The sequence below is a fragment of the Bos javanicus genome, chromosome 9, assembly GCF_032452875.1.
Source record: "Bos javanicus breed banteng chromosome 9, ARS-OSU_banteng_1.0, whole genome shotgun sequence".
In the NCBI taxonomy this organism is placed as follows: Eukaryota; Metazoa; Chordata; class Mammalia; order Artiodactyla; family Bovidae; genus Bos; species Bos javanicus.
In genome coordinates this window covers 41,973,208-41,997,699 of record NC_083876.1, presented here as the reverse complement: position 1 = coordinate 41,997,699, position 24,492 = coordinate 41,973,208, and the positions used below count along the sequence as shown (strand labels likewise).

General features: G+C 47.7%; 1 protein-coding gene across 2 annotated transcripts; it reads left to right on the top strand.

The window, feature by feature from the left end:
- Positions 1–1,335: 1,335 nt before the first annotated feature.
- On the top strand, positions 1,336–24,492 carry NR2E1 (nuclear receptor subfamily 2 group E member 1). 2 transcript variants are annotated; one of them, XM_061427656.1, is made up of 9 exons: positions 1,336–3,304; positions 8,066–8,211; positions 11,426–11,513; positions 13,259–13,494; positions 14,748–14,894; positions 16,958–17,054; positions 17,442–17,591; positions 18,783–18,888; positions 19,398–22,960. In XM_061427656.1, exons 1-9 carry the CDS (start codon positions 3,280–3,282, stop codon positions 19,489–19,491), a joined length of 1,089 nt encoding a protein of 362 aa, XP_061283640.1. In that variant the 5' UTR covers positions 1,336–3,279; the 3' UTR covers positions 19,492–22,960. The 2 variants fall into 2 exon arrangements, with proteins under 2 accessions (XP_061283640.1, XP_061283639.1); XM_061427655.1 differs by lacking the exon at positions 19,398–22,960 and adding an exon at positions 22,967–24,492 and having other exon boundaries at positions 1,353–3,304.

Below are 24,492 nucleotides of genomic sequence, written 5' to 3'. Positions count from 1 at the left end.
ATGTGCCCAATGTTTCCGCAGCACATAATAGGAATCAGGCAGCGTACCTGAGCCCATGGACACGAAGATGAAAAGTAACAGTCCCTACCTTGCAGAGTCTTTCTTCTCTGAGGTCCGACCTCAAGAGTTCCAAGTTTCTGCACCTTAGATCCGAGGTCCCTGTGTCCTGCAGCAGCTTCCAGTGAGCAGAAGCCAGAGAACACTTGGGTGCCAGGCTCCTCCTGGACCTAGTGGGCAATGGGGCCCTAGCCCCTCCTGCCTACCCTGGATCTTGTAGCTGCCGTTGCCACCGAACCAATCATGCCAGAAAGTCATCATGATGATTTCAGAACTGCATTGTGATTTATGCAAAGCGCGCAGATAATTACAGCCAGGCGCACAGAACACAGGACGAACATGCTGTGGGTGTGTGCGAGCGTTGTGTCTTTTGCCAGAGCTGGATGGTGTGTGTGTGTTTCTATTTAGTGGAATTCTTTACACCCTGTGAATCGAAACCAGGGGCATGAGACAGACGGGACAATTCCGTTTTGACTTTGAGACAATTGGTGAGTATTTTCCACAAGTTTAGTTGCCTACAGCTGAGCCGGTAGGGCGAGTGTCTGGAGTAGGGAAATCAGTCTTTAGACCCTCTACCACAGTCCTCCTACCTCCAAGCCTCTACACCTGCAAAGCGACGTTCGGGTCTCCCGGTCACAGACTACTAAACTTCTACCTTGAAGACAGGCAGGGCCGAATCTTCCACGTCGGCCTTCATCTTTGCCGGAAATAGTTTGGACTCTTTAAAGTTCTTTAGCTTTAACTAAGTTCCCCTCTTTGCATCCACATGGCAGGTGTTTTGGTGGTGATGGCGCTTGTGGTAGCGATGGTGGCAAGTGTATTTCTGAAAGTCATAATCCCAGTGTCCAAAATAGAGCCTGGGATAGTAACTGCGTTTCTGAAACGCCGCCGGGAAATCATTTCTTTTTCTAGGCGCGGAGTTTGAGTTTGTACTACTCGGGCAGGGCCAGCTGAGCACAAGTCTGCCCAACTTGATTGTCAAAAATGTTGACTTACTGTCCTGTCTCCTAAACCACCCTCAGGATTATGGTTTTGTATCTCATTTCCCTGATCTTCCACTTCGAAAAACAGAGGAGGTATAATTCTTGCTCTTTCTGGGGATCCCCAGACCCGGGTCCTGCTTGCTGCGCAGCACTAGCACCGCGAGGCGTACACGGGCGGGGGCTCCAGGCCCAGCCCAGGCCTCTGCGGAAAGTTGCGGTCACGTGCTGTGGCAGCAAACAGGGGCGCACAGCCAGCGCCCCTGAGCCTCCGGGGCCGAGGAACTGCTGCTCCCTCCAGAGGCCGGGGGCGGGGCGGGGAAGGGAGGAGAGGACGGGACGCAAACACTTGCACACACATACTCAGATCGAAAGCCTGGAGAAAGTGGGATCCGGAGCGGGCGGATAGAATTGCGGAGTACTAGTATCTGTTCATCTCCCCCAGAGCGTGCGCTGAGGGCCAGAGAGCAGAAGGTGTGACCCTTGACCTTCGGCCAAGCCCACGCCAGGAGGTGAGGCTGGCAAACTCTTGTTCGACAAGTTCAAGCTGCTGGGAGAGCTTAAATAAGAATTAATCTCTTAGAGCTCGGGGATCACTCTCTAGGCGTGCGCTCTCCCGGCGCAGAACAGGAACCAGGGCACGAGAGAGCACAAGAATCGCGGGAAGGCAGGCAGGAGGAGTGGGGGACTAAGGCGGGGGAGGGAGCTCTCCAGAATCCCCGAACCCTGAGGGGAGGGGCCGGCCAGCGAAGTCCGCTGGGGACTAGCTGAAGGAGGGAAGCAGCTCTACCCTCCCGCCGTGCAAATGCAAAAATAATGGAGGCGAAATAGCTTCGCCCTGCTCGGGATGGGCTTTACTTCTGCAAGCCGGCAGCACCCTCCCGGCGGCTGGTGCCCAAATAGACAACGCGAAGGCCACGGGAACTCGGAGCCTCCAGCAAACCCCATCCCAGGCCCCAAGTCCGCACACAGCGTCCTCGCAGATAACTTTCCGTAGATAGTTGCAAAATGAATAATTACTCACCTCGGACCAGATCCAAGTTTTACCCAACAGAAGGGGCACGGGACCAAGAATGAACCAACTCACATGGCCATATCCGGCGTGCATAATCACACACAAACACACAGCCACCCAGTTCTTCCACGAATCTGTCTGGCCCTCTGGAGAGAAGGAGGAAAGCGTTTTGAGAAAGCTCCGGCTCCCCTCCCCTTCCCCCTTGCCATGAATATAATAATAATAATTCATTTTTTACTACAAGAGCAGCACCATCTTCACCGAAGCACCCGCATAGAGCCACACTTCCATATTCACACTTAACTCCTCAGCTCCGAGAGCGCCTGCATTTTCTTTGGGAGCCGCTTGGAGGTTCATTAATATCATTAGCATTTAACCCCCTCCCTCTTTCCATCCCCTCCCCGCACATGGCTGACGTCAGACCCCGCCAGGAGTTGGGGGAAAAGCTAAGTGGGCCAGGGACGCCCTATTCCCCTCCCCGCGGCTGCCTGTCAGAGCGCTTCTGGAGATATTACAGGGGACCCAGTCCGCAGCGACAGGCACAAAGTCACGGGGTAATGAACTTCGGGGACCCTCTGACGCTGCGTGCTCGGCTCTCCCCTGATAACGGGAGCTGGCCGCCTTTTCCCTCGGAAGACTTCCCAGCAATCTAGTTTTCCCACTCCGCGCTCGGATTTGGGCAGCGCGGAGCCCATCTGCCTGAGACTGCGGTTGTGCGTTTCCCTTCTTTCTGTAAAAGAGCAGCGGTCTGTAGCGATCTGCCCACACTCTGCATATGCCTAATATAGAGGGAGAAATTGAAGACTGAGAGACAGGAACGGTGAAAGAGAGGGGTTTGCCCTTTTTTTGCTCCGTAGAAAGACCATTTTCGTGTCTCCATCTCTGTTCTTCAATAGCCCTCTCTTGCCTGTCCTCCCTTCTCCCTCGGTCTGCCTGTCCGTCTATCCATTTGTCCGTACATGCGCGTGTTCATACCAAGCAACATTCCCAGCGGCTGCGGTTTTGCAAGAGACGGGAAGAAACTTAAGGATGCTTAAATTTCCACTGTGGAACGAATTCTGAGCGCCCAGAGAGCAGCGCAGCGCGCAACCGACACCCACCTGTCCGGCCCCGGAGCCTCCCAGGCTGGAGGGCGGCTGGAGAGCGGCGGCGCCCGGCGGCGAAGCGGGCGTTGCCGGCCGGGACTCGGGCAGCGCCCACCAACCGCTCCGCCCCGGCACCGCCAGCATGAGCAAGCCGGCCGGATCAACAAGTGGGTACCTATCGGGCCGCAGTGGGGCTCCGGCGCGCAGGCTGGGGCGGGCGCGCGGGGTGGCCAGGGAGGTCCAGCCCGGCTCTCCGAGGCTCCGAGCCCGGGAGAGGGATTCCAGAGGTGTGTGCGCTTTGGCCCAGCTCCCTGTATACTATGAGTCAGTGCCTTTCGTGGGGAGGGATGAACAATTTCGTTACCTCTGCATTGCTTGACCCCCCCACCCCCACCCCCCACTTCTCTCTGGTATGGTGGGAAGGTTGCGACCCAGGCAGCCCACCAGTCCCTCTCGAGTTGCCTCCACTTAGCCGCCAGGTGGGAAGTGGGGGTGTAGGGGGAGTCGGCGGGGGCGGGAACTAGGCCGCAGCCCCAGGCGGCAGCACAATAACACGCTCACTCCAAACTCCGAGCTCCAGGGCGCAAAAGCAACTCTGCGCAAAGCGGATTTTGAATGGAATGCTTTGCACCCCGTTTCTAGCTATTTCAAATAATCCTGTAAATTGGGAAGCAGAAACAATTTAAAAGTCACATTTTCCTTAATCCTAAATCCGCGTAGGTCATAACTGGGGAATTTAAAGTATGGCGAACCGCTCTAGCAAGGCGAGGACCAAATCCCTAATCCCAAGGACTTTTCGAGCGGGAGTTCGGCAGAGGCAGGAGAGTGCGGCCTGTTCCCTTCGCGCGCTTCTCTCCTTCCTTAAACTTGCTTAGCTGGAGGCTCTCCCTTGGGATACCAAGTCGCCGCCGATCTCTAATCGCCCCTAGACGCTCAAGTGCAGGGCTGAGTGTATGTACAAGGGTTTTTGCGTCCACCGTGTTTGCGGAACCCGAGAATGCGCAGGGCAGAGCAGGCACTGGGCCGGCGCGGCCGAAATGCTGGATCTCTGTGGGGGCGTTTCAGTTCCCGCCATCCGGTTGCCTGGCGCTGCGGTTTTCAGGGCCCCACGGCTGGAGGTGGCCGCTGCTGAAGTCCCCACATCCCAAAGTGCTCTCGCCGCCCTTGGTTTTCGCTTATAGCATTTATGGCGCTTGTGATTTCCTCAAACACTCCCTCCCCTCACTCTCCCTTATTGTCCCGAGTCTTTGAAAGTTGGGAGAGTCCGAGATACTTCTGAGGACTGATAATGAAGTCCCACTTGAGTGGGATGCAATTCTTCCCCGCCCTCCCAAGAAGTGAGTTGTGTTTTCACTTTGTCCGTTTGTTTTGGTTTTGGGCGCTGCCATTTTAAAGATTAAAATGAACGTGAACTAAAAGAAAAAAATGAGAAATGTTTGGAACTAAGGCAGAGAGAGGAGAGAAGGAATCTTAGATGCCGCCGGAATCAGAGCCGACCCTGGTGGAGGACTGACGTTTCCAGTTTGCCTCGGGCCTACCTGACCCTGGCTGTCCGACTCTTCTGAGAAAGGAGGCGAACTCGCATATTTTTTGGGTGGCCCATGTTCTGGCGTATGACTGTCCTTCCCAGGAGGCTCAGGAGGAAAGCTTTCCTGGTGCATTCCGAGCCTCCATTGCAAAAACCGAAGCCGACAGTCCTAGGCAGGCCTCGGTGTGCTTGCTTGCCCTGTGACAGGCCCTTCGGTGTGCTTGCTTGGCCCTGTGACAGGCCCTTGGCTCTTTCCCTGGAAGTAAGGCGCCTTGCCCACTTAGGGTGCAGGGTCGCCGGGGTTGAGGGGCCTTGAAAAGTGAGGCCTCGAAAGTGAGAGAAGGGGCGGGCGCGAACTGGGTTCGCTGGGGACTGCGCCCGCATGGCAGCAGATGGCCTAGGATGCAGGCGGACCCTTCGGACTTTTAGGGGAAAAGGCAGAGGGGAAAGTTTTCCCACTGGGGAAACTTTGGAGTTTTCCAGCTTCCCAAGAGCCTAAGCTGGGCCTCCTAAACCTCGAGGCCGACACTGGTCCGGACGTCTCCGCAGAGGTTTCTCAGGGCCGCAGGACAGCAGCCCCCGCCCGCGGCGCCGCGGCATGCAGGCCTTCTCCAGACCGGTGGCGGCAGCCAGACCAAGGCTTGCAGCCCTCGAGCCCCGGGAGCGAGGAGGTCGGCTCGCAGCGGGCGAGGTCAGACCCGAGCCAGGCTGCGAGGTCTGCAACCCCAGCCTCGCTCGGATTCTCACAGCTGGAGAGCAGAGCGATGTCACCCGGGAGCCCCGCCTGGGTGGTAACAAGACCCCGGCCAGTCACCCCTGCAGCCCAGACTAACTTCTTTCAACAGCCTCTGATGGTAATTACAGTAATCGAAGCTGCCATATATCTTTAGGCAATTATGACACACAAAAAGCCCCGAGGGGACCCCCTGGCGAGGGAAGTTAAGAACGGTTTTCCAGCCTCAGGAAACTCCCGCCTGCCTCACGTCGGAGCTCGCTCGACTTGCTAAATGAGAGGAGCTTTGCAACGGGGTTAACCAGCTTGTCTCGTGACCCAAGTCACCTTAACGTGGCTGGGTGGCGGAGTCTGAGGCGCACACTCGCTCTGCCTCGGAATTTTCTCGTCCTCCCTCCTGTGCTCCGCCCCAGACTGGTGGGCCGGCTTCTGCTGTGCCCCGGGAGCCGCGGCCTGGAGGTCTGCGCAGGGACAGGGCCGACCTGGCGCGCCGGCTGGCCCCGGGGGCAGAGGAGCGAGGAGCCCCGCCCCCAGAGGCCGAAGGTGTGGCCCGCACCTCTGGTCCTTCCTCCACCGCATCGGGGTTCTCCAGAGATGCCTGTCCCTGGCCTCCTTTCTGGATGGGAAGCGGGAAAGAGAACCCTCACCGCGGCTCCTCCCTCGCGCTTATCTTGGCATCATCAAAAGTGCCGCCGGGAAGAGGAGGGTAGAGAGGGTGACAAGATGACTGGACCCCCAAATACGGACCCCAGCTTAGCCAGAGGCAGCGTGTTGTGCAGAGGAGTATGGCTGCAAAACATGGAGACCAAGTTTACAGCTTTCCAGAGTGAGGGCGGCTGCTGGGCGGCTGTTGAGTTCCCTTGGGCGCAGTGACAGGCCCGAAGGGGTGAGGGACAAGACCCGAGGTGACCTCCCCTGGCTCTCTCCAACTCCCTCCTCCCCCCAGGACAACCTCTCCTCCCACCCTGTGGGAGAGGGGGCGCCGAGGCGGTGGTCACCGCGCCGCGCGCCTCCCCCGCCGGCCTTTGTCGCCATCCGAATTCCCATGCTACTCTTTTTGACGGGTCACTGGTGGCTCTATAGGCAGGTGCTATGGCGGGGTTGTAATTGCCCGGGCCGAGCCTGGTGGTTACCAAACCCCCCTCCCCAACCCTGCCGCCCGCGTTCTCCCCGCCCCCACCCCCTGCAGCTCCTCCAAGGCCGCGCTCGGAGGTGCTCGCCCACTGGACGCCTTGGAATCCACTAGCAAGTTTCCACCCTGAGGCCTCGTGTCTTCCCCGCACTGCGCCCACGCTTCCTTTACTCCCCTGGCCCAGTTGTCCTCGCCCTGGCCTCCCATCACCCCAGTGGTCCCCAACCCAAGTGCTCCCGGTACCAGCTGCCAGCTTCACCCAGACCAAGCCGGAGGCCGCCCGGGCCCAGACTAGAGGCCTTCAAAGCGGTAGCAAAGGAAAAATTAAATGTAAAGAAGTTAATTATTAAGTAGTATTGTTGACTATCACCATCATCATTATCAGAGTATTAATTAAGTTAACCTTTTATTTACTCCTTTTGTTTGTGGGAGGAAGGATTTCTAAGTCTCTATGAACCGCTTCAGTCTTGCTGGACCCTTGAGCCCTATGGAAATGTAGTCCCTTTCCTTCTGAGTTTTTGAATTTTACCCTCTCCAGAACAGTCCTCGGGGCTCCGCGGTCATCCTAGACTTGAGGGGATTCCAAGAAGATTTCCCTTGAGTCAAGCGACTGTCAAGGCCATTGGGGCTGGAGGGCAGTCAAGAGAAACCAGTCAGATGGCTTTTAAAAATCAGCCTCAGACAGCGGTGAAAAAGCGGGAGTAAGGGACCCCATGCAGGATCTAGTGTGAGGAGATAGGACTTCAAGTAGGAAGACCCTGGGGAGTGGAGGGGGTGCTGTCCCACCCTAACTTGCCAGGAAATCAACATACTTACAACACTCTCCCCCTACTTGCCTAGCTCGGTACTAGTTACTTTGAGGAGAAAAAAAAAATTTTTTTTTTCCTGAAAGAAATTGTCAATAGCGATCCATCAAGCATTATTTTAAATAGGTAAAGTGAAAGTTGGGCAATTACCACTACCCTTATTATCATTAATAATCCTAGTATTAGCATTACAATAATAATCCTAATAATAACCACCGCCCGGCAGCTCAGCGAAACCTCGATTGCCTTCCAGCTGCCATCCCTGGTTCCAGCCGTGTTTGTTTTTCTTCTTTTCCCTTTTACATTTCAAGTTTGTCTCCTCGCGCGCTCACTAACAACTTTCTCTGTTAAATGCAAGAGCAAGGGAGGGAGGCGGCCAAACTTTTCGCGGAGCAGAAAGGCAGCAGCGGGCCGCGCTGCCGCCCCGGCCTGCTGTAATCTTTTATTCTAAAATGGGTCTCGGCGATTAGAGGAGACCCAAATACATGTAGTGGTGCATGAATAATGCTCATTGTAGGAAACTGACACTTGCTCAAGGAAAAAAAGTTTGGCTATAAAATCACTTCATTATTTGCTTTTACCGCAGCTTCGGTGCTAATCCCTTCGGAGGTCAGATTGCTTAGCATCTCTCTCTCCCTCTCCCCTTTCCTCCTTCTTCTCCGCCCTCCTCTCTCTCTCACCCCTTCCACACACACCCCCACCCCTTCCTTGTCTTTCCTGCGATTTCAGGCCGTATTTTAGATATTCCTTGTAAAGTGTGTGGCGACCGAAGCTCGGGGAAACACTACGGGGTCTACGCCTGCGACGGCTGCTCGGGGTTTTTCAAACGAAGTATCCGAAGGAATAGGACGTATGTCTGCAAATCTGGAAACCAGGTACCTTAGCAGGGCTGAGCTGCCCGGCTCCCCTCTGCCACCTCCCCTTCCTTTGTTTGTGCCAAGGCCTCCTCTGAGTTTCCAAACTGCTAGGGAGAGACCAGGCCCTGACCACTCCTGCCCTCTCCCCTCCTTCCTGCCTCAGCTCTCAGTGGTGCTTCTGCTTGGGAAAGGTGGGAAGAGGTAAGGGAAGAGAGCTGAGTTTGAAGGAGGAAGCTGAAATCCCAGGGCCTCTTTATGTCCTCTGTCAATCCCCTACCCCGCCCTTTTTTTCTAAATCCTCTGACACATTCCTACACTGGATAAGGCCCATACTCTGACTATAAAGCCAGCCCAGGGGATCTAAGGAAATTTAGAATCTAAACCACAAGTGCAGGCAGGTGAAAGGGCTGTTTTATGTTGCCTACCACCCCACCGCCATTTTTAGCAGCACTCAAGCTCAATGCTGTGACCTGGGTCTCAGGGCAGAAGTGAATCGCACAGGGCATCTCAGTCAAGGTTGAGATGCAAAGTGAGTATTGGCCAGTTGGGACAGACAGGATGTGCTGAATGAAGAACTGTGCCCTTTCAGTCTCAAAGAAGCAGGGCTGCTTGGCAGTGGGCAGTGGGCCTTCAGCACCCTTGTAAAGTTAGTTGAGCCTTGTCAGAAAAGGACAGAGTGAGCAAGAAGAGAAGGTGCCCAAGGAAGGAGTAACTGGCGGCCTTTCCATGGTTCCCATATCTTCTCCTTCTCTGCTTAGAAGAGGTGCCTGGTTGATTCTGTTTTGGTCTTGAGCAGGAACTGTCTCAAAGAGACATAGGAGTAGCGGCATGGGCTAAGTGTGAGCTAAAACTCCCAGAAAGAGTGAGCAGACCCCTCCCCCTGACTCAGTTTCCAGCTCAGAAGATCAGCCTTTTGGTCCCACACTTTCTTGGCCTTCTCCTTGGCCAGGCATACAGATCCTAAGTATAGAATGACCATCTCCACTCCCAAGAAGATCCTGGAGAGTGCAGTGGTCAGAAGTCATCCTTTGGTTACCAAAATGGTAAAAACATTTTCACTAATTAGTATATGTATTAATGTCTATGATATACTTACACATATATTGCTTGCTGCTAGTGAATTGTTTATCTTTTTCTGAAAGCTAAGTCTGCTCATGCCAAGTTCTGATAGATTTGGATTATCAACAGAAACAAGAACAAGAAGATACTGCATTTGGATAAGTTATTTTGAACTCTCCAGCCCTATTACCTGTTTAATTAAGTCCATAATTCTGTATCAGTTTCTCATGTCACCATTTGAACATCATGTTATATATACCCAGGACGGTATACCAGTAGCTCCACAGGAATATGGGATTACTGTGGGTCATCAGATTTGAGCAGGCCTCTACTTTATCTTTTATGCAACGCACAGAATTGGGGAATCAAAATCTCAGATGTTATGCTTGATATTTTCAAAGGGGTTGGCTGTCAACTCAAACATATTGATGTCAGTCCAAGTGCTTGTAAAGGAGTGATAATAGACTCATCAGGCATGGTGGTCCTCTTCTTGCACAGAAAATAAATGGCCCAAACTGAGGTATGCATCTTTCTCTCAGGCTCCAGATATTTATATACAGTTGATCTGATTTGAAGGCACTCGTAAGAACTAACGTAAGCTTCTATTTTGCATTAGTATGTTTATCAGAATACTAGAAGGATAACATTTGAGGATAGACATATGATTGCATTTAATTACACTGAGCTATTTAAACTTCTTTACATTGAGCTACTAGCCAGCAAAGATGCCCAGAAGAATTCAGTTAGGAAAAAAAATTATTTCCGTTTTCTCTTTTATTCTAAGATTAGGTAAAGAGCATTCCAATTCATCATTAACAGTAATGAGAATGTTTAGAAATTGTTATGAACTTCTGCTCTACCTTTATTTTGAATAAATCAACATATTTCAAATCAGAGGGGTATGATCTCATAAAACTGTGGTTTGAGTGTGTAATTTTTTCCTAAGGGGTATTTCAGAAAAATATGCTTACTCCAAATTCAGAGTATATGAATTTTAAGGTTATGGAACAAAATAAAAATACATTTATTTTATTATCTTTCTTCCCACTGTAAATGTAACAGTAGCATGTAATAAAAACAGAGGAGAGCACCAAAACTTCTTATGTATTTACTGTGTAGATATGACTCTTTATGTATCTATATATATGTTCCCTCAGTAATAACACCTAACATTGAATAAATTTCATTAGAAATTTTCTCTGTACTTTCCTCTTTTAATGGCCAATATTTTCCCAGAAAATTTCACTGGATAAAACATTTATTTTCTCATGCGTCTCAGATAAATATTTCTAAGGCAGCAGTTACCTCTATTTTTTCAGATATCATGCTAATATTCTCAGTCCATATTATCATTTTTTCAGATAGTCCATCACAGTATCTTCCAGGCCATATTTACATTGTGGACATTTCTAGAATTTGTCCAGGCCTTGGGCTCTTCCCTTCCCACCCTCACATCTGTAAGCCTTGCACTCCTAACCACTCTGGCTTCTGCCTCACCTTCCAGGATTGGCTGTGTTTCTATGAATCTGGGATGAGGGTAGTCTATAAAACAACTCTCAACCTGCTGGTTATAAGGATGGCTTCGAACACGTAGACAAGAGAGGAAACAGGAGAGTGGAGAATAATGAAATATTTATCTGACAGATAAATGGGCTCACCCAGAGAGTGACAGAAAGAGGTAGACTCAAGAGCTGAAAGCGGAAAGAATAGTTCGCGGGAGAGGGATGTGGCAGGGATCCGGGCAGGCAAGCCGGCTCGGTACACAGCTCTGAAGCCTCACTCCACCCGGGCAGGTCGCTGTCTTCGGTCCTGAAAAGTCTCGCCCCTGCTCCACCACCACTGCGCCTGGCGGAAGTTCCCCCTCGTGAGCTCCTCCCCGCACAGCGGGGTCTGGCAGTCCAGTCGCTCTGACTCTTCACCTGCTTGGAGCAGGACTTTCCTTCATAGGGTCAGGGACTGGTTTTGTTGAAGTAGCTCTGAGAATCCTAGCCCTTTCTCCCCCTGGCCCTGCGGGTGCCCAAGGCCCTCGCGATTAGCGGACCCAGGCTTGCCGCTTCGCGGTCTTTGGCCGGGTCCGTACTCGGCTTCCACGCGTTTTCCTCCGCCCAGCGCCGGCTTCTAGTCCCCACTCTAAAGGCCCTTGGGGCCGCTGACCACCTGCGCTTTGTTTCAGGGAGGCTGCCCGGTGGACAAGACTCACAGAAACCAGTGCAGGGCGTGTCGGCTGAAGAAGTGTTTGGAAGTCAACATGAACAAAGATGGTAATCTACTTATTCTTAGTTCATCTTATGTTGGTTGAGTAGTAAGTAAATTATGTATACAGAAAATAATGGCACTCCTATGCATGTAAATCATCTCCTGAGCGTTTCTTTCCAGACTCTGGGAATTGGCCTTAGTCATCTTTAGTCATCTCCCGGCTTGAGTCCCAGCCCCACCCCACTGAACTCCCCAGGGTAAGGCCAATGCCTTCATGGGGCCCTTGCACCTCACAACCATCCCCACGAAGCTAGCGTTCCTGAGGCCCCCACTCTGCTGGGGACACACTTGTGACGTTTCTGATCTCCCATCCAGATTTCTCTTCTCACGTCTCCTGGCAGCCCTTTTGTGGCCAGTTTTAAGCCTGTTAGCCTCCCACAGGGTCTTGCTGTCTGGATGTCTCTGGAAGAGAATATCCTATGGACTAGGAGACTGGTTGAAGGAGGAAGGGCAGAGACATGAACAGGCAGAATGTCTAGCCCTTGTTTGTAGACTCACCAAGATCACAAAATCAGGACGGATGTTGTGGTGATCTGGGCTTCTCTCAGTTCTAAAGAAAGGGGCTGTAGTGAAAAGGTAACACTAGTGGGTGTCCCAGGCTAGACTTCAGCTCCCAGAAGTCTCAGCAAGAACTAGGTAGTCAGGGTGCTTCTTGGGCTTAGAGTGCAATCCAAGGGCGTGGCCGGCGGTGGCCTGGCCAGGGCGCCCCAGGCCGGGAAGGGAGCGGGAAGGAGGCGGGACTCATGGCCAGGAGGGAGGAACGGGGCCTCAGGACTGGGTGCGGAGTGGGCTTTGCCGTGAAGGAGGCCTGGGTGGGGTGGCATCCCCCTGAGGTACATACAGCTCCCACTGGGGAAGTTACGTCCTCCGCGGCGCAGGAAGCAGGAGGGAGCGTCCAACCTGTTGAACTTGTGTATTGACAAGTTGTCAAGCTCGTGGAGCGGAAGATTGCCCCGAATTAATTTGTTTGTTTAAACTGTTGGTGGTAATTGTCACATCTCCCTTGCCTTCCTCCAGCACATTCTGAGAGGGCTTTCCCTCATCCCATCCCCCGGCGGGCCCGGGCTCGGGTTCTTTTCTCCCGGGCCCTCCAAGACCAAGTGGTATTTCCAAGTAGGGAGGGGGATGGAGGTGGGCGGAGTGGTCGTCGGACTGATTGAGGAAAGTCTGTGCAGAGACGCTGTGTGTGCGCGCATGTGTGTGTGTGTGTGTGCGCGCGCGCACACGCGCGCCCAGTGGCTCAATCCTGTCTTATGGCTCTTTGCGACGCCATGGATTGACTGTAGTCCTGCCAGGCTCCTCTATCCATGGGATCTCCCAGGCAAGAATACTGGAGTGGGTTCCCGACCCAGGGATCTAACGCTAGTCTCCTGCAATGCTTCCTCTACACTCTATTGAGGTCGAGACCTAGCCACTCCTGCCCAGAGGATCGCTGGTCTCCCTGCAACCTGCCTGGGCGCGGAGGAGCCCTGAACAGATAGAACACACGTAGTCTTGCCTGAGGCTCGGCCATTAGTGTGACACTTTGGGCCGGGATGCTTTTCTCGGCTTCAGCTTCCTTATGCAAACAGTGTACGGGTTAGACGGTCTCAGAGCGCCCTCCACCCTCACGTTCCTTCTCCCTGCTTCTCTTCACCTCCCGGGTGCCCTTGCCTGCCTAGACGCCCTGGTTGGCCGGAGAGCGCGGCAGCGTCTGTGTGATGACCACGTCTCTGATCTCGGGCGCGCGCCGGTCTTTGTGTCTCTGCAGCCGTGCAGCACGAGCGGGGCCCTCGGACGTCCACCATCCGCAAGCAGGTGGCCCTCTACTTCCGTGGACACAAGGAAGAGAACGGAGCAGCCGCGCACTTCCCCTCCGCCGCACTGCCCGCGCCGGCGTTCTTCACCGCGGTCACGCAGCTGGATCCCCACGGCCTGGAGCTAGCCGCCGTGTCAGCCACCCCGGAGCGCCAGACACTTGTGAGCCTGGCTCAGCCCACGCCCAAGGTCAGTGGCCTTGCTGGGCCCGAGGCCGTTCTGAGTGGAGGGCGGAGAGGGGCACGCCCATTCTTTCTCAGCTGGGATAGCTCAAGCAACACTTAGGGAGAGAGACCTGAAGGGGTCCTCAATGCTTGGCCGAGCTCTGCGGGGAGCACTCGACCTCCCGCTCTCCCCTGTTGAGCTGGGGTGCTCAAGCTTCAGTGTGTAGTAAAGTCACTCTCTGAGCTGACTACAACTGGGGACTTCTAGGGCCATTCCCCCTTAGGGCAAATTTGAGGTGGATCCCAGGAACCTCCACCTTTAGAAAACACCTCTAGTGTCAAAGCCTGTCTGAACTAAAAGAGCAGCCTAAAGTGTTCCTGAAGGACAGAAGAGCTGAGTTGTTTTTAGAAGAAAGAAGTTGCCTGCAGCTGGCAGAAGAGCACCTTGAATTGCAACTGCAGGGATCTAATCTCTTGGACAAGGTCCTTAATGCAAGAGAGAAATGTGGAGCTCACCCTGTTAGGACAGTATGAAGAACCTGGCTTCATTTCCCACTCCACTTCTGAGTCACATGAATTTATACAAGGACTGAGCCTCTCCTAGCAGGGCCACAGCCAGAACCACCTCAAAAGGTACCCCTAGGGACTACCTTCCAGACTTTCAGCTGTTACCTACACAGATTCCCCACTCCAGGCCAAGAGGCCTCCAGATCTCCCCCAGACAAAGGCCAGCTGCAGCCCCACACTGCAGGGAAGCCAAACACCTGGGCGCATGCACAATATTTAATATTGCTTTCTTACCCTTGATGTGTATAATAAGCTTGGGAAAGTAGTGTTATGAATATGTTGTCAGTTATGAATGGGAATGCTCTGTGAATGATTAAGATGTCTAATTGAAATATTTCCATAATATACTAATCCTTTCTAAAAATACTCATATGCATATTTGTGTTTGGGATGCCTATTAATTTATACTTTTTTCCACATCTATTTTTATTTACTCAAATGCAAGAAGCTCTTCTCTAAACTGGGAGACAGGCCTGGCACTAGGCTCAGCCTGAGGAAAATTTGCTGCAGAGGATAGAAAAGCCACATGCCCCTCTTGATGGAAAAGGCCGCCAAAGAGTGGAATGAGCCTCTCCCAATAATTATTATTTCCCAGACTCTATAGGTGTTCCTGTCTCCTTCCTTGGTCTAATTAGAAAACTTCAACAGTGGCTCTTCTTGCAGAGCTGTTGTTCCCTTACTCCCTGATTTTTCTCTTTCTTCCCTACCCAGTATCCCCATGAAGTGAATGGGACCCCAATGTATCTCTATGAAGTGGCCACAGAATCAGTGTGTGAATCAGCTGCCAGGCTTCTATTTATGAGCATCAAGTGGGCTAAGAGTGTGCCAGCTTTCTCCACGCTATCTTTGCAAGACCAGGTAGGACCAAAAGGGCACTGAGCTCTTGGGGGAAGAGGGTTGGGAAAGAAGCAACAGTTGTTAGGCTTATGAAACTAAATGCTACTTGGATAAATCAGAGCCAGGCATCCATTCTTAACAGCAGTGAGAAAGTGATTTTTCTTAGCTTCTTGCTATGGCTTCAAAATATCTAGCTATGGAATCCTTACTAAGAAGTGTAATTGTGTTATTTCAGGAAAGTTGGATATGATCTGCAAGAAACAAATATACAAGATCATTTTCTTTTTTAGTTTAATTGGAACATCAAATTTAATCACAAATTTTAAAAATCATAAATCTTAATGATTTTTTAAATTGTTAATAAAGCAGTGTTTTCTTAAGAACACTGGAACTGAGAGAAATAGAAGGTGATGAGAGTATTCCCTGGTTAGATTTTGAGAACTAATCTCATTTTATATTTGCAGCTTTTATTTTTCATTATGATGCTCATAGTTTTGGCCACTGATGTATCAGCATGAAGGATTAAAGGGTGTGTTGCACAGCTCCCTTGATTCTTTAAATGCTTTTAGAGATTTTGTGAACAAATAGGTCTGGTGCATAATCCTGTGATTGTAAATGACAGTAAGAGGGAGAAAAAAATTATGTGCTGTTAAAATTGTGTCATACCAAAACTCAGAAGTTTTATTGTTAGAAATATCATAAATGGCCTCTGCCATAATTTTCTATCCTTAAGGGAAAGAAAGAAAATGAAGTATTCACAAAAATTGGCTGTTACCAGTACATTCATGGAAATTAATGACAAATTTCCCAAAAGGCTAATAAGTAGTTCCAAAAGCAAAGGATTTGTTTCTTTAATTCATTTTATACCTAATTAAAGCATAATAGTGCCCCTTAATATGAAGTATGTTTCCTACAGAGAGACCTGGCAATGTGCTCAAAACATTTAATCTTCTAGCATGGGATATGCTTTCTTTTGTGGCCTGGACTTTCAGACATGGTTAGAATTAGACATTGTTTACCTTGCATTTTGAAAGTATTATTTTCTGTACTTAATGCAATAAAGCTGAAAATAAAGCATTTTGAAAATTAAACCCTTCGGTCTAATTGTGATTTTGGTTACAAGCCTTCACAATTCAGCTCTTAGCATTCAGAAGGAAATCCTCTCACATAAATCATCCAGGATTACTGGTTTTGGAGAGATTTTTCAAAAACAGATTTTTCAAGATGGTTAGTTTTTATCTTTGACCAGATTTACTTGTAGACTCTGACCATTTGCTCTGTGTGTGTGTGTCTGTCTGTCTGTAAGTTGGCTATTTTTCCTCAAAACAAGTATTTGTAGACTCCTTAATCCAAACAAAATTTACTTACTATCTGCCACTTAGCCCTTCAGTGGAAACCCTTCAACAAGCAAACTGCAGTGAAGTGGAATCCAGTATATTAATTTGGAAAAGGAGCCAGATTTTCATTTTAAATATTCAGTAGCACATTTCAATAGAATGAAAATGACAAGCACCTTGATGCTGTCCACTTATGAGTCTCAGAAAAATCAGGCAGTGAGATGAGGTAAACTCAGCAAAACCCAATTAACATAATTACACCCTGATTTCCCTGCATGCCTCTTGGGAATTAGTGATCGCTCTCCCAGCCCAGCCCCCTCAACCCTCCAGGGAGATGGGGGCCCACATCAGCATGCTTAGTCTGGAATCCTCAACCCTGATAATATCAACATTTTCTATGCGAGGAATCTGCCTGCTGACTTGTTGTTGGCATTTCATAGGGCCTGGGTCACCCATGAAGTTTCTAGGTAGTCAGGAACAAATGGATGCAAGGACAAGAAGGGTAAACCCTTTTCCAAGGGAAGCAAAATTGGGGAAATTGGAGTGACTGACTCTCGAGTGCATGTGCAAGTATAGACACCTTTTAAAAAGGAAAATATGAGAAAATAAGGGAAAGCTAAAATATTCAGAGGAAAAACTACCAGGCATTTAAAACACTTTTTAAAATGATAGAAATTTACATATTGAAATTGTTTATAAATTTATAAATTACACACTATATTATATTATACATCTATTGTATGACAGCTGATGCTTTTGGAAGATGCTTGGAGAGAACTGTTTGTTCTAGGAATAGCACAATGGGCCATTCCGGTTGATGCTAACACTCTACTGGCTGTATCTGGTAAGAATTGCACAATTTAATGACTTTGTTGTAGAAATTACCATAAAAATACATTACTGAAAAAAGAACAACATGTAAAGAATAACAAATTCCTGCTGAACAATAGAGTATACCTGTCATTTATAAATCTATATTTAAATGCAAATAATGTTGTTTTGTTATATTCATGACTGCTTGCATTGTTATTTAAATGCAAATTACTGTGTTTGTTATTATCCAAGAGAAGATTTTATATTAACTTTCATACAATATAGCCAGTTTACATAGAATCAGATATCTTAGAGTGACAATTGAATAGATATTGATATGCAGGATTTTGTCAAAAATCAATATTAAATCATGAAAATGCCTTCATGTTAGAGCATTTATTGCATATTTTTATTCTAGGCATGAATGGTGACAACACAGATTCCCAGAAGCTGAACAAGATCATATCTGAAATACAGGCTTTACAAGAGGTGGTGGCGCGGTTTAGACAACTCCGGTTAGATGCTACCGAATTTGCCTGTCTAAAATGCATCGTCACTTTCAAAGCTGGTAAGCAGATACAAACTGCTGTCTCTTCTTCCAGTTTTGCCATCTCACTAACTCAGTTCAGTTCAGTTGCTCAGTTGTGTACGAACCCTTGTGACCCCATGGACTTCAGTACACCAGGTCTCCCTGTCTATCACCAACTCCCAGAGCTCACTCAAACTCATGTCCATTGAGTCAGTGATGCCATCCAACCATCTCATCCCCTGTCGTCCCCTTCTCCTCCCACCTTCAATCTTTCCCAGCATCAGGGTCTTTTCAAATGAGTCAGTTCTTCACATCAGGTGGCCAAAGTATTAGAGTTTCAGCTTTAGCATCAGTCCTTCCAATGAATATTCAGGACTGATTTCTTTGGAAATCAGTCTAGCTGGATCTAGCTGGATCTTCTTGCAGTCCATGAGATTCTCAAGAGTCTTCTCTATACAGTTCAAAAGCATCAATTCTTTGGCGCTCAGCTTTCTTCATAGTCCAACTCTCACATCCATACATGACTACTGGAAAAACCATAGCTTTGACTAGATGGACCTTTGTTGGCAAAGTAATGTCTCTGCTTTTTAATATGCTATCTAGGTTGATCATAACTTTTCTTCCAAGTTGTAAACATCTTTTAATTTCATGGCTGCAGTCACCATCTCCAGTGATTTTGGAGCCCCCCAAAATAAAGTCTCTCACTGTTTCCACTGCTTCCCCATCTATTTGCCATGAAGTGATGGGGCCAAATGCCATGATCTTAGTTTTCTGAATGTTGAGTTTTTTGTTTTTTGTTTTTTTTCGCACCACCCCACCTCCCCCGGCCCGCCCGCCCACCAGCCACTGCACCGGGCCAGGCCTGAATGTTGAGTTTTAAGCCAGCTTTTTCACTCTCCTCTTTCACTTTCATCATGAAGCTCTTTAGTTCTTCTTCACTTTCTGCCATAAGGGTGGTGTCATCTGCATATCTGAGGTTATTGATATTTCTCCTGGCAATCTTGATTCCAGCTTTTGTTTCATCCAGTCCAGTGCTTCTCATGATGTACTGACTCTCATCCGTCTCCAAGTCCGAAAGAGAGGTGATGGCTTTCAAGAGAGCTGATACTCTTAGTCTGACTCCATTGGACCTGCATGTTTTTCTGCTTGTTGACTATCCACTTCCAGAGAGTGTTTTCCCCATCTGCATTCCTGTGCTGCTTCTCACAATTTCATGGTCTTCATTTCTAGTTCCTACACACAGTGGTTCTGAACTGAGAAGTTTCCGGAATGCTGCCGCCATCGCCGCTCTTCAAGACGAGGCTCAGCTAACTCTCAACAGCTACATCCATACCAGGTGACCCTTGTTTGCCTTGAACATGTACTTAAGAAAATTGTTTCCATTGTGAATGCGTGAGCAGGCAGTAGAAAGCCAGTTCAAACACTGCGACTAATTATCCTGTTGCCAAGCTAGTTAATTTAGTTAGAATCTACGCCCTCATCTATATCTAAGGGTAGGGGAGAGAAGCAAATCAAATTAGGTTATCAAAGTGAAAGCACTGCCAGACACCTTACTCTTGTCCCAGATGAACAAGTTGATCCATCAATATAGCTGAACACATCTAAGTGAATGCGTATCACCCATCGGCTGTCTGTAGAAACTCTCAGTCACTGGGGTTCCGGCAGTGCTCCTCCTGGCCCACCAAACAAGCAAATCCACCACAAGGTCTGTAGACCTTCTGTTTCCATTTTCATATGAAAAAAGCAAGGCTTTTAAAAGAGCAATGGAACCTTGCTAGTTTACTAAGTTAGGACTGCAGTAGATCTGAGGTTAGAATACAGTTGCTATTCTTTTTTATTCTCTAGATTGATCTTGAAGGGAAGCCCATGGGAACCTGTCTCTATCATCTCAGCATCACCCACAGACACTCTGCTGGGAGTAACTATATCAAATGGGTAGAGGGCACTAATACTTTCGTTACTAAAGGGAGTCAGAGAAACCCTGAGTCACCTGTATTCATTTGGGATGATACCACTTCTGGAAAGATCACCTTATTTCTTTATAAATCCCCTTTTGAATACTAATAAGTAAAACTGTTCCCTGTCCCAGAGTCGTTGAAGGTCACATTCAGAACTCCTATTCCTGAAAGCTTTAGGGTTCATAGCAGATCTTTAGTAGCTGACAGCAACCAGTATCTATTGAGCGCTTACCATGTACCTTACAATCCAGCATGTTGTGATTTTCCCTGAAAGTAGAGGGAGTATATAAACAAATAAATTTGTAAAATGTGAGTTTAAAAACAACAACAACTGTTCCCTGTCCATGGAATATCACTGAAACTGTGATGTGTGATAGTGCATGTATATGTTTTTCCAAACTAAAGTCCCATGGCTTTTAAATTTAAAATCCACATTAAATTTTAGAATGTATATAGTAAGCACCTAAGACTTGTTCAGAATTATAAAATGGAGCAGTACATAATTTGGGCACTTTTTTCCCCATTAAAAACTAACTTGTAAAAAAAAAAAAAACTAACTTGTATAACCTAACTGACCTCTGACTTAGAGTCTTTAAGGCATAAAGAACATCACCCCGGAAGAATATGACACTAGGTGTTGATTCAGCCCTTGCTGAGCCCTTGCTTTTTGTAGGGTGGCTCATGAACACTGTGGGACACGAGAAAGGACTATCCATTATCATTGCAGGAAGTAAGCAGAAGTGTTCATCGACCAGGGAAGAGAAAAAGCAAAGTGGGGAGTGAGAGATGAATTCTAGTTGGATGGAGTAGGAAAAAAATCTGGAAAGTCTGGTGGGTGGAGAAGACAGGTGAGCTGGTCCTTGGATTCCAGCAGGGGAGAAGGTGACCAACAGGAGCCAGAGAAAGGGCTGGTAGAGGTGCCAGGGGAGGTGCCAGAGAGGGAGTAAGGAGAGTCTGAGAGAACCTGACATTTCGAGAGCTGCTTTTAGGATGACTTGAGAGAGTTAAGGGCTTTCCAGGTGGTACTAGTGGTAAAGAACCTGCCTGCCAATTCAGGAGATATAACAGAAGTAGGTTCTATCCCTACGTCGGGAAGACCCCCTCGTGGAGGGCATGGCAATCTGCTCCAGTATACTTGCCTAGAGAATCCCATTACAGAGGAGCCTGGGGGGGCTATAGTCAGTCTATAGAGTTGCACAGAGTCAGACATGACTGAAGTGATTTAGCACGCACAAGAGCATTAAACCACAAATTAACAGAAGTCTATTTTGGAAAAATGATGAGTATACTACTTCTCCCTTACCCTCAAAACAAAGAAATTATTAAGGGAAGGAACACATCTACTTTGACATGAGCTTTGTATTTCATGATATCAGCTAGAGCTATAATTTAATATTAATGTCTAGAGTCATAAATGTGACAAAACTAACTATACCTTACTTCTTAGCTCCTTCAAGTCAGTGAACATTCTCCTCTAGCACTTTTCTGTCTAGAAGAATCTGAAATCTAAATGAAAAGTTAATGTTGCAAACTGAGCTAATTGTGCATTAATTGTTAAACCTGAAAACTGACCTAATTGTTACAGCCCTGTAAGTGATTTCTCTAATAATCTAGGACATAAGGAGAGGGCTAGAAATTGGCATTTCACACAAACTATACATAACTATGTGTAATAACCATATATAATAATGAACAATTTAGTTATATATAATAAACTATATAGCTGACAATCAAATACATGGATCTGTGACAGACACAGAACAGTTACACTTGAAACAAGAAAACTTCCAGTTATGTATGCTGATGGATGGAGTCAGGGGCCTAGATATTCTACAAAATAATTTTGAGCAGTCAGAGAGCCTCTTTCTTTCTTTCTCTGTCTCTGTCTCACACACACATACACATGGTTGTTGTTTCTGGGTAGTACAGTACTCCACATATAATAAACACTTAATTTGTGTTGACTGACTAACCAGCCCCTTCCTAATTAGAAGATAAAAGAAGTGGGTGAGTAGGTGAGTGGATAATCTACTCACAGAAAATCAAGAGTTAATTGTCTATGAAGTCTCCAAAAGCTATCCTTTCTGTCATTATTTCCCAGTGTTTTCTCACTGGGGGAAACGTCAGCACATGGAGTGGTTGCTGCAGACAAGATGGGGGCTTGTCTAGGCCATCACTGCTTCCCACCCACTGCAGGGGGCTTCTCTCCTCTGCCTGCCTGGGAAAGGAAACAGAGTTGTTGAAGAGAGTAAGTGGCCAAGGTGAAAGGGAAACATGGGTCTTCCTCTACTTTCCAGGAAACATAGGAGATGCTTTCAGCAAGGAGAGCAAATGCGATTTATGTGTTGTTGTTGTTGTTGTTTTTCTCCTGTGGGGAGGCTCCACCATGTCCATTCCAGATCATTAAATGTAGTCTGGCCGGGCAGTGAAAGAGCCAAACGAGATCCTCAGAGGCCCAGAATGAATTGTCAGCCTAGAATCAGGTTGAAGAGAGGGACTCTCTTGTGCTCAAAACTTAGAGACAAGCATGAAAGTTGTTCCCCTGGTCTCTGTTTGCACAGTGGGGTTATTGGGCATTTAAACTCAATTTTCGGTTACCTAACTCCTGTGTAGGATATGATATCTGTCAGTTTCTAGCACTTGTGGCCAGCCATGAGTTGAACCTGGCTGAGTCAGTCTTTTGAGTGGTTTGTGTCAGTGTATGGAGCCCTCCTGAATTGATAACCTGATTCCAAGCTATAGACTGAAGAAGCATCTGAGCTGCAGTGAGGAGGTGGCTTACAGGCATCTAAAAGCAGCAGAAGATTGAACTTGTACATCTGAGTACAGATATATGTTGGACATCAAGAGAGGAAATTGTTCAGCAATTTCTCACATCTTTAATTATATGCCAATTTCATTGACATGAAAGTTGGGTGGCACTGCCATGCAACAGAGCTTAGTCTTTAATTTGCAGTGTAATAAAGATGGAATTATTCCTGAGAGTGACTAAGTATAGTGCCTGAATAATAATTTGGATAATTGCTCGGAAAAAGAATCCATTTCATTTGAGGGAAATAGCCTGGTGAAGGAGTCTTGAGAATCAGAAAATGTGGATGTTATCACTAGTTTTTACATCAGTACTAGTGGTTGGTGTCTATACTAGCAACCTTAAGTTTATTATTTGGTCTAAACTGAGTACCGTATTTCTTAAAAAAATTTTTTTTCCCAAATAAAATGCAACCCCTGTGCTAATGATGAGACTGTCACCATGTGCTTTTGGCAGCGTCATTATGTTCTCTGTGCCTGTTATTCCACCTGCCGAATAGGGACAGTACTGCCTGGATAGGACCCTGTAGTATGTTATTAAAGAGGCTCAGTCAGGAAGTTATGCTGAAGATGATGTGTGTTCAAGGACAGATATTAAGCCTGTTCGTGATGGATCTTACCTTGCTTTCATGGCTTCTCCTATTCCAGATACCCCACTCAACCTTGTCGCTTTGGAAAACTCCTGTTACTTTTGCCAGCTTTACGTTCTATTAGCCCATCAACCATAGAGGAAGTGTTTTTCAAAAAAACCATCGGCAATGTGCCAATTACAAGACTGCTTTCAGATATGTACAAATCCAGTGATATCTAAGCTCTCCAAGTCCCCACTTTTCAGGATGGGACAGTATCTGATGAACTTCTACCCATGGAGAACAAACCTCAACTAACAAACCCTTCAGGAAGAATAAATCTGGGAATATGTAGCCTTCAGAAAAGAAATGTCAACTGACACGAAACGATTTCAGTAGCTCTGACCTGCTGCCTCACCCAGGGTAGGGCGGCCTGGAAGGAAAAGGGTATAGAAGGACCGCCTGAGCAGAGAGGACTCACTGCTGCCATGCCCTGGGAAGGGGCCGAATTTGGGGTTGCCACAGGCCATGCCATTCTGCCTCTTACCTGGAAGATCAGGCTGAACTACCAATAGCTGAAACATAAGTAGAACTTTCTTTTCCCTTTTAGCATATAAAGTTGGGTAACCAAATATAGCTCTGTGTATAACATCATACAGCAGCCTTCAGAACTATTTTATGTTGAAGAATTTATTTTAAAAATAATGCTTAGGTTTTAAATCAAAAGTGTTATCAAAAGTTTCCCTTCTATTGTACTGCATCATAAAGTGGCCTTCAGAACTGAATTAATATGTGAAGGGTAGCTTATGCTGTGAGATTTGCTTTTTCTCTATCTTTTTCCTTTCTCTTTCTTGCTTCCTCCTCCTCCCCCTTCCCTTCTCTCTCCCGTTCCTTCTCCCCTTCCCCCACTCTCCTCCTCCTCCTTCTTCTCAGTACCATAGGCCAGGCAACCTTGTCAAAGGAATTGGTGGACGAAAATGAGATTCTCACCACGACTTCAGGTTGGATAACATCTCAAAACTAGAAGAGCTTTACTAAAAGAACCCAAGTCGAGGGAGGATGAATAAAAACAGCAAAACCAAATAAAGTGGAGATGAGTGATGGAGTGAGGCAGACCGCTGTCCCATTAACATAGTGCTGAAACCAAAGGCAGTGGGGGTCCAAACTCATGTTTCAGTGAGTCACACCAGATAGTAAATGAACAGAGACATGAGACCAGAAGGAATTTCAAGGAGATGGATGCTAAAAGGCTTCTTGATCCATTGCTAACAGCCTGAGACTCTTCAATGCCTTTCAGAAAACTGGTTTCTAGTAAAGCTTTGAATGCCTGCACATGCACACACACACACTTCGTCCTACACTGTAAGCTGCTCCTTTGGTATGAATCTCTACTTATGGAAGTGTAGAAACAAACATTTAAAAATAGCTGCTGTACTTTTCACATTTTGATTTATTAGGTACTAGCACTGAGGGAAAATATTCAGCACTTGGACTATTATAGGATGAGTAAAACTTTCCTTGTACAAAGTGGAATTAACTGATTTGTGAAGTTAAAAGGTTGTACTCATTGTATTTACAAAGAATAAAAAATATATTGAATTTAAA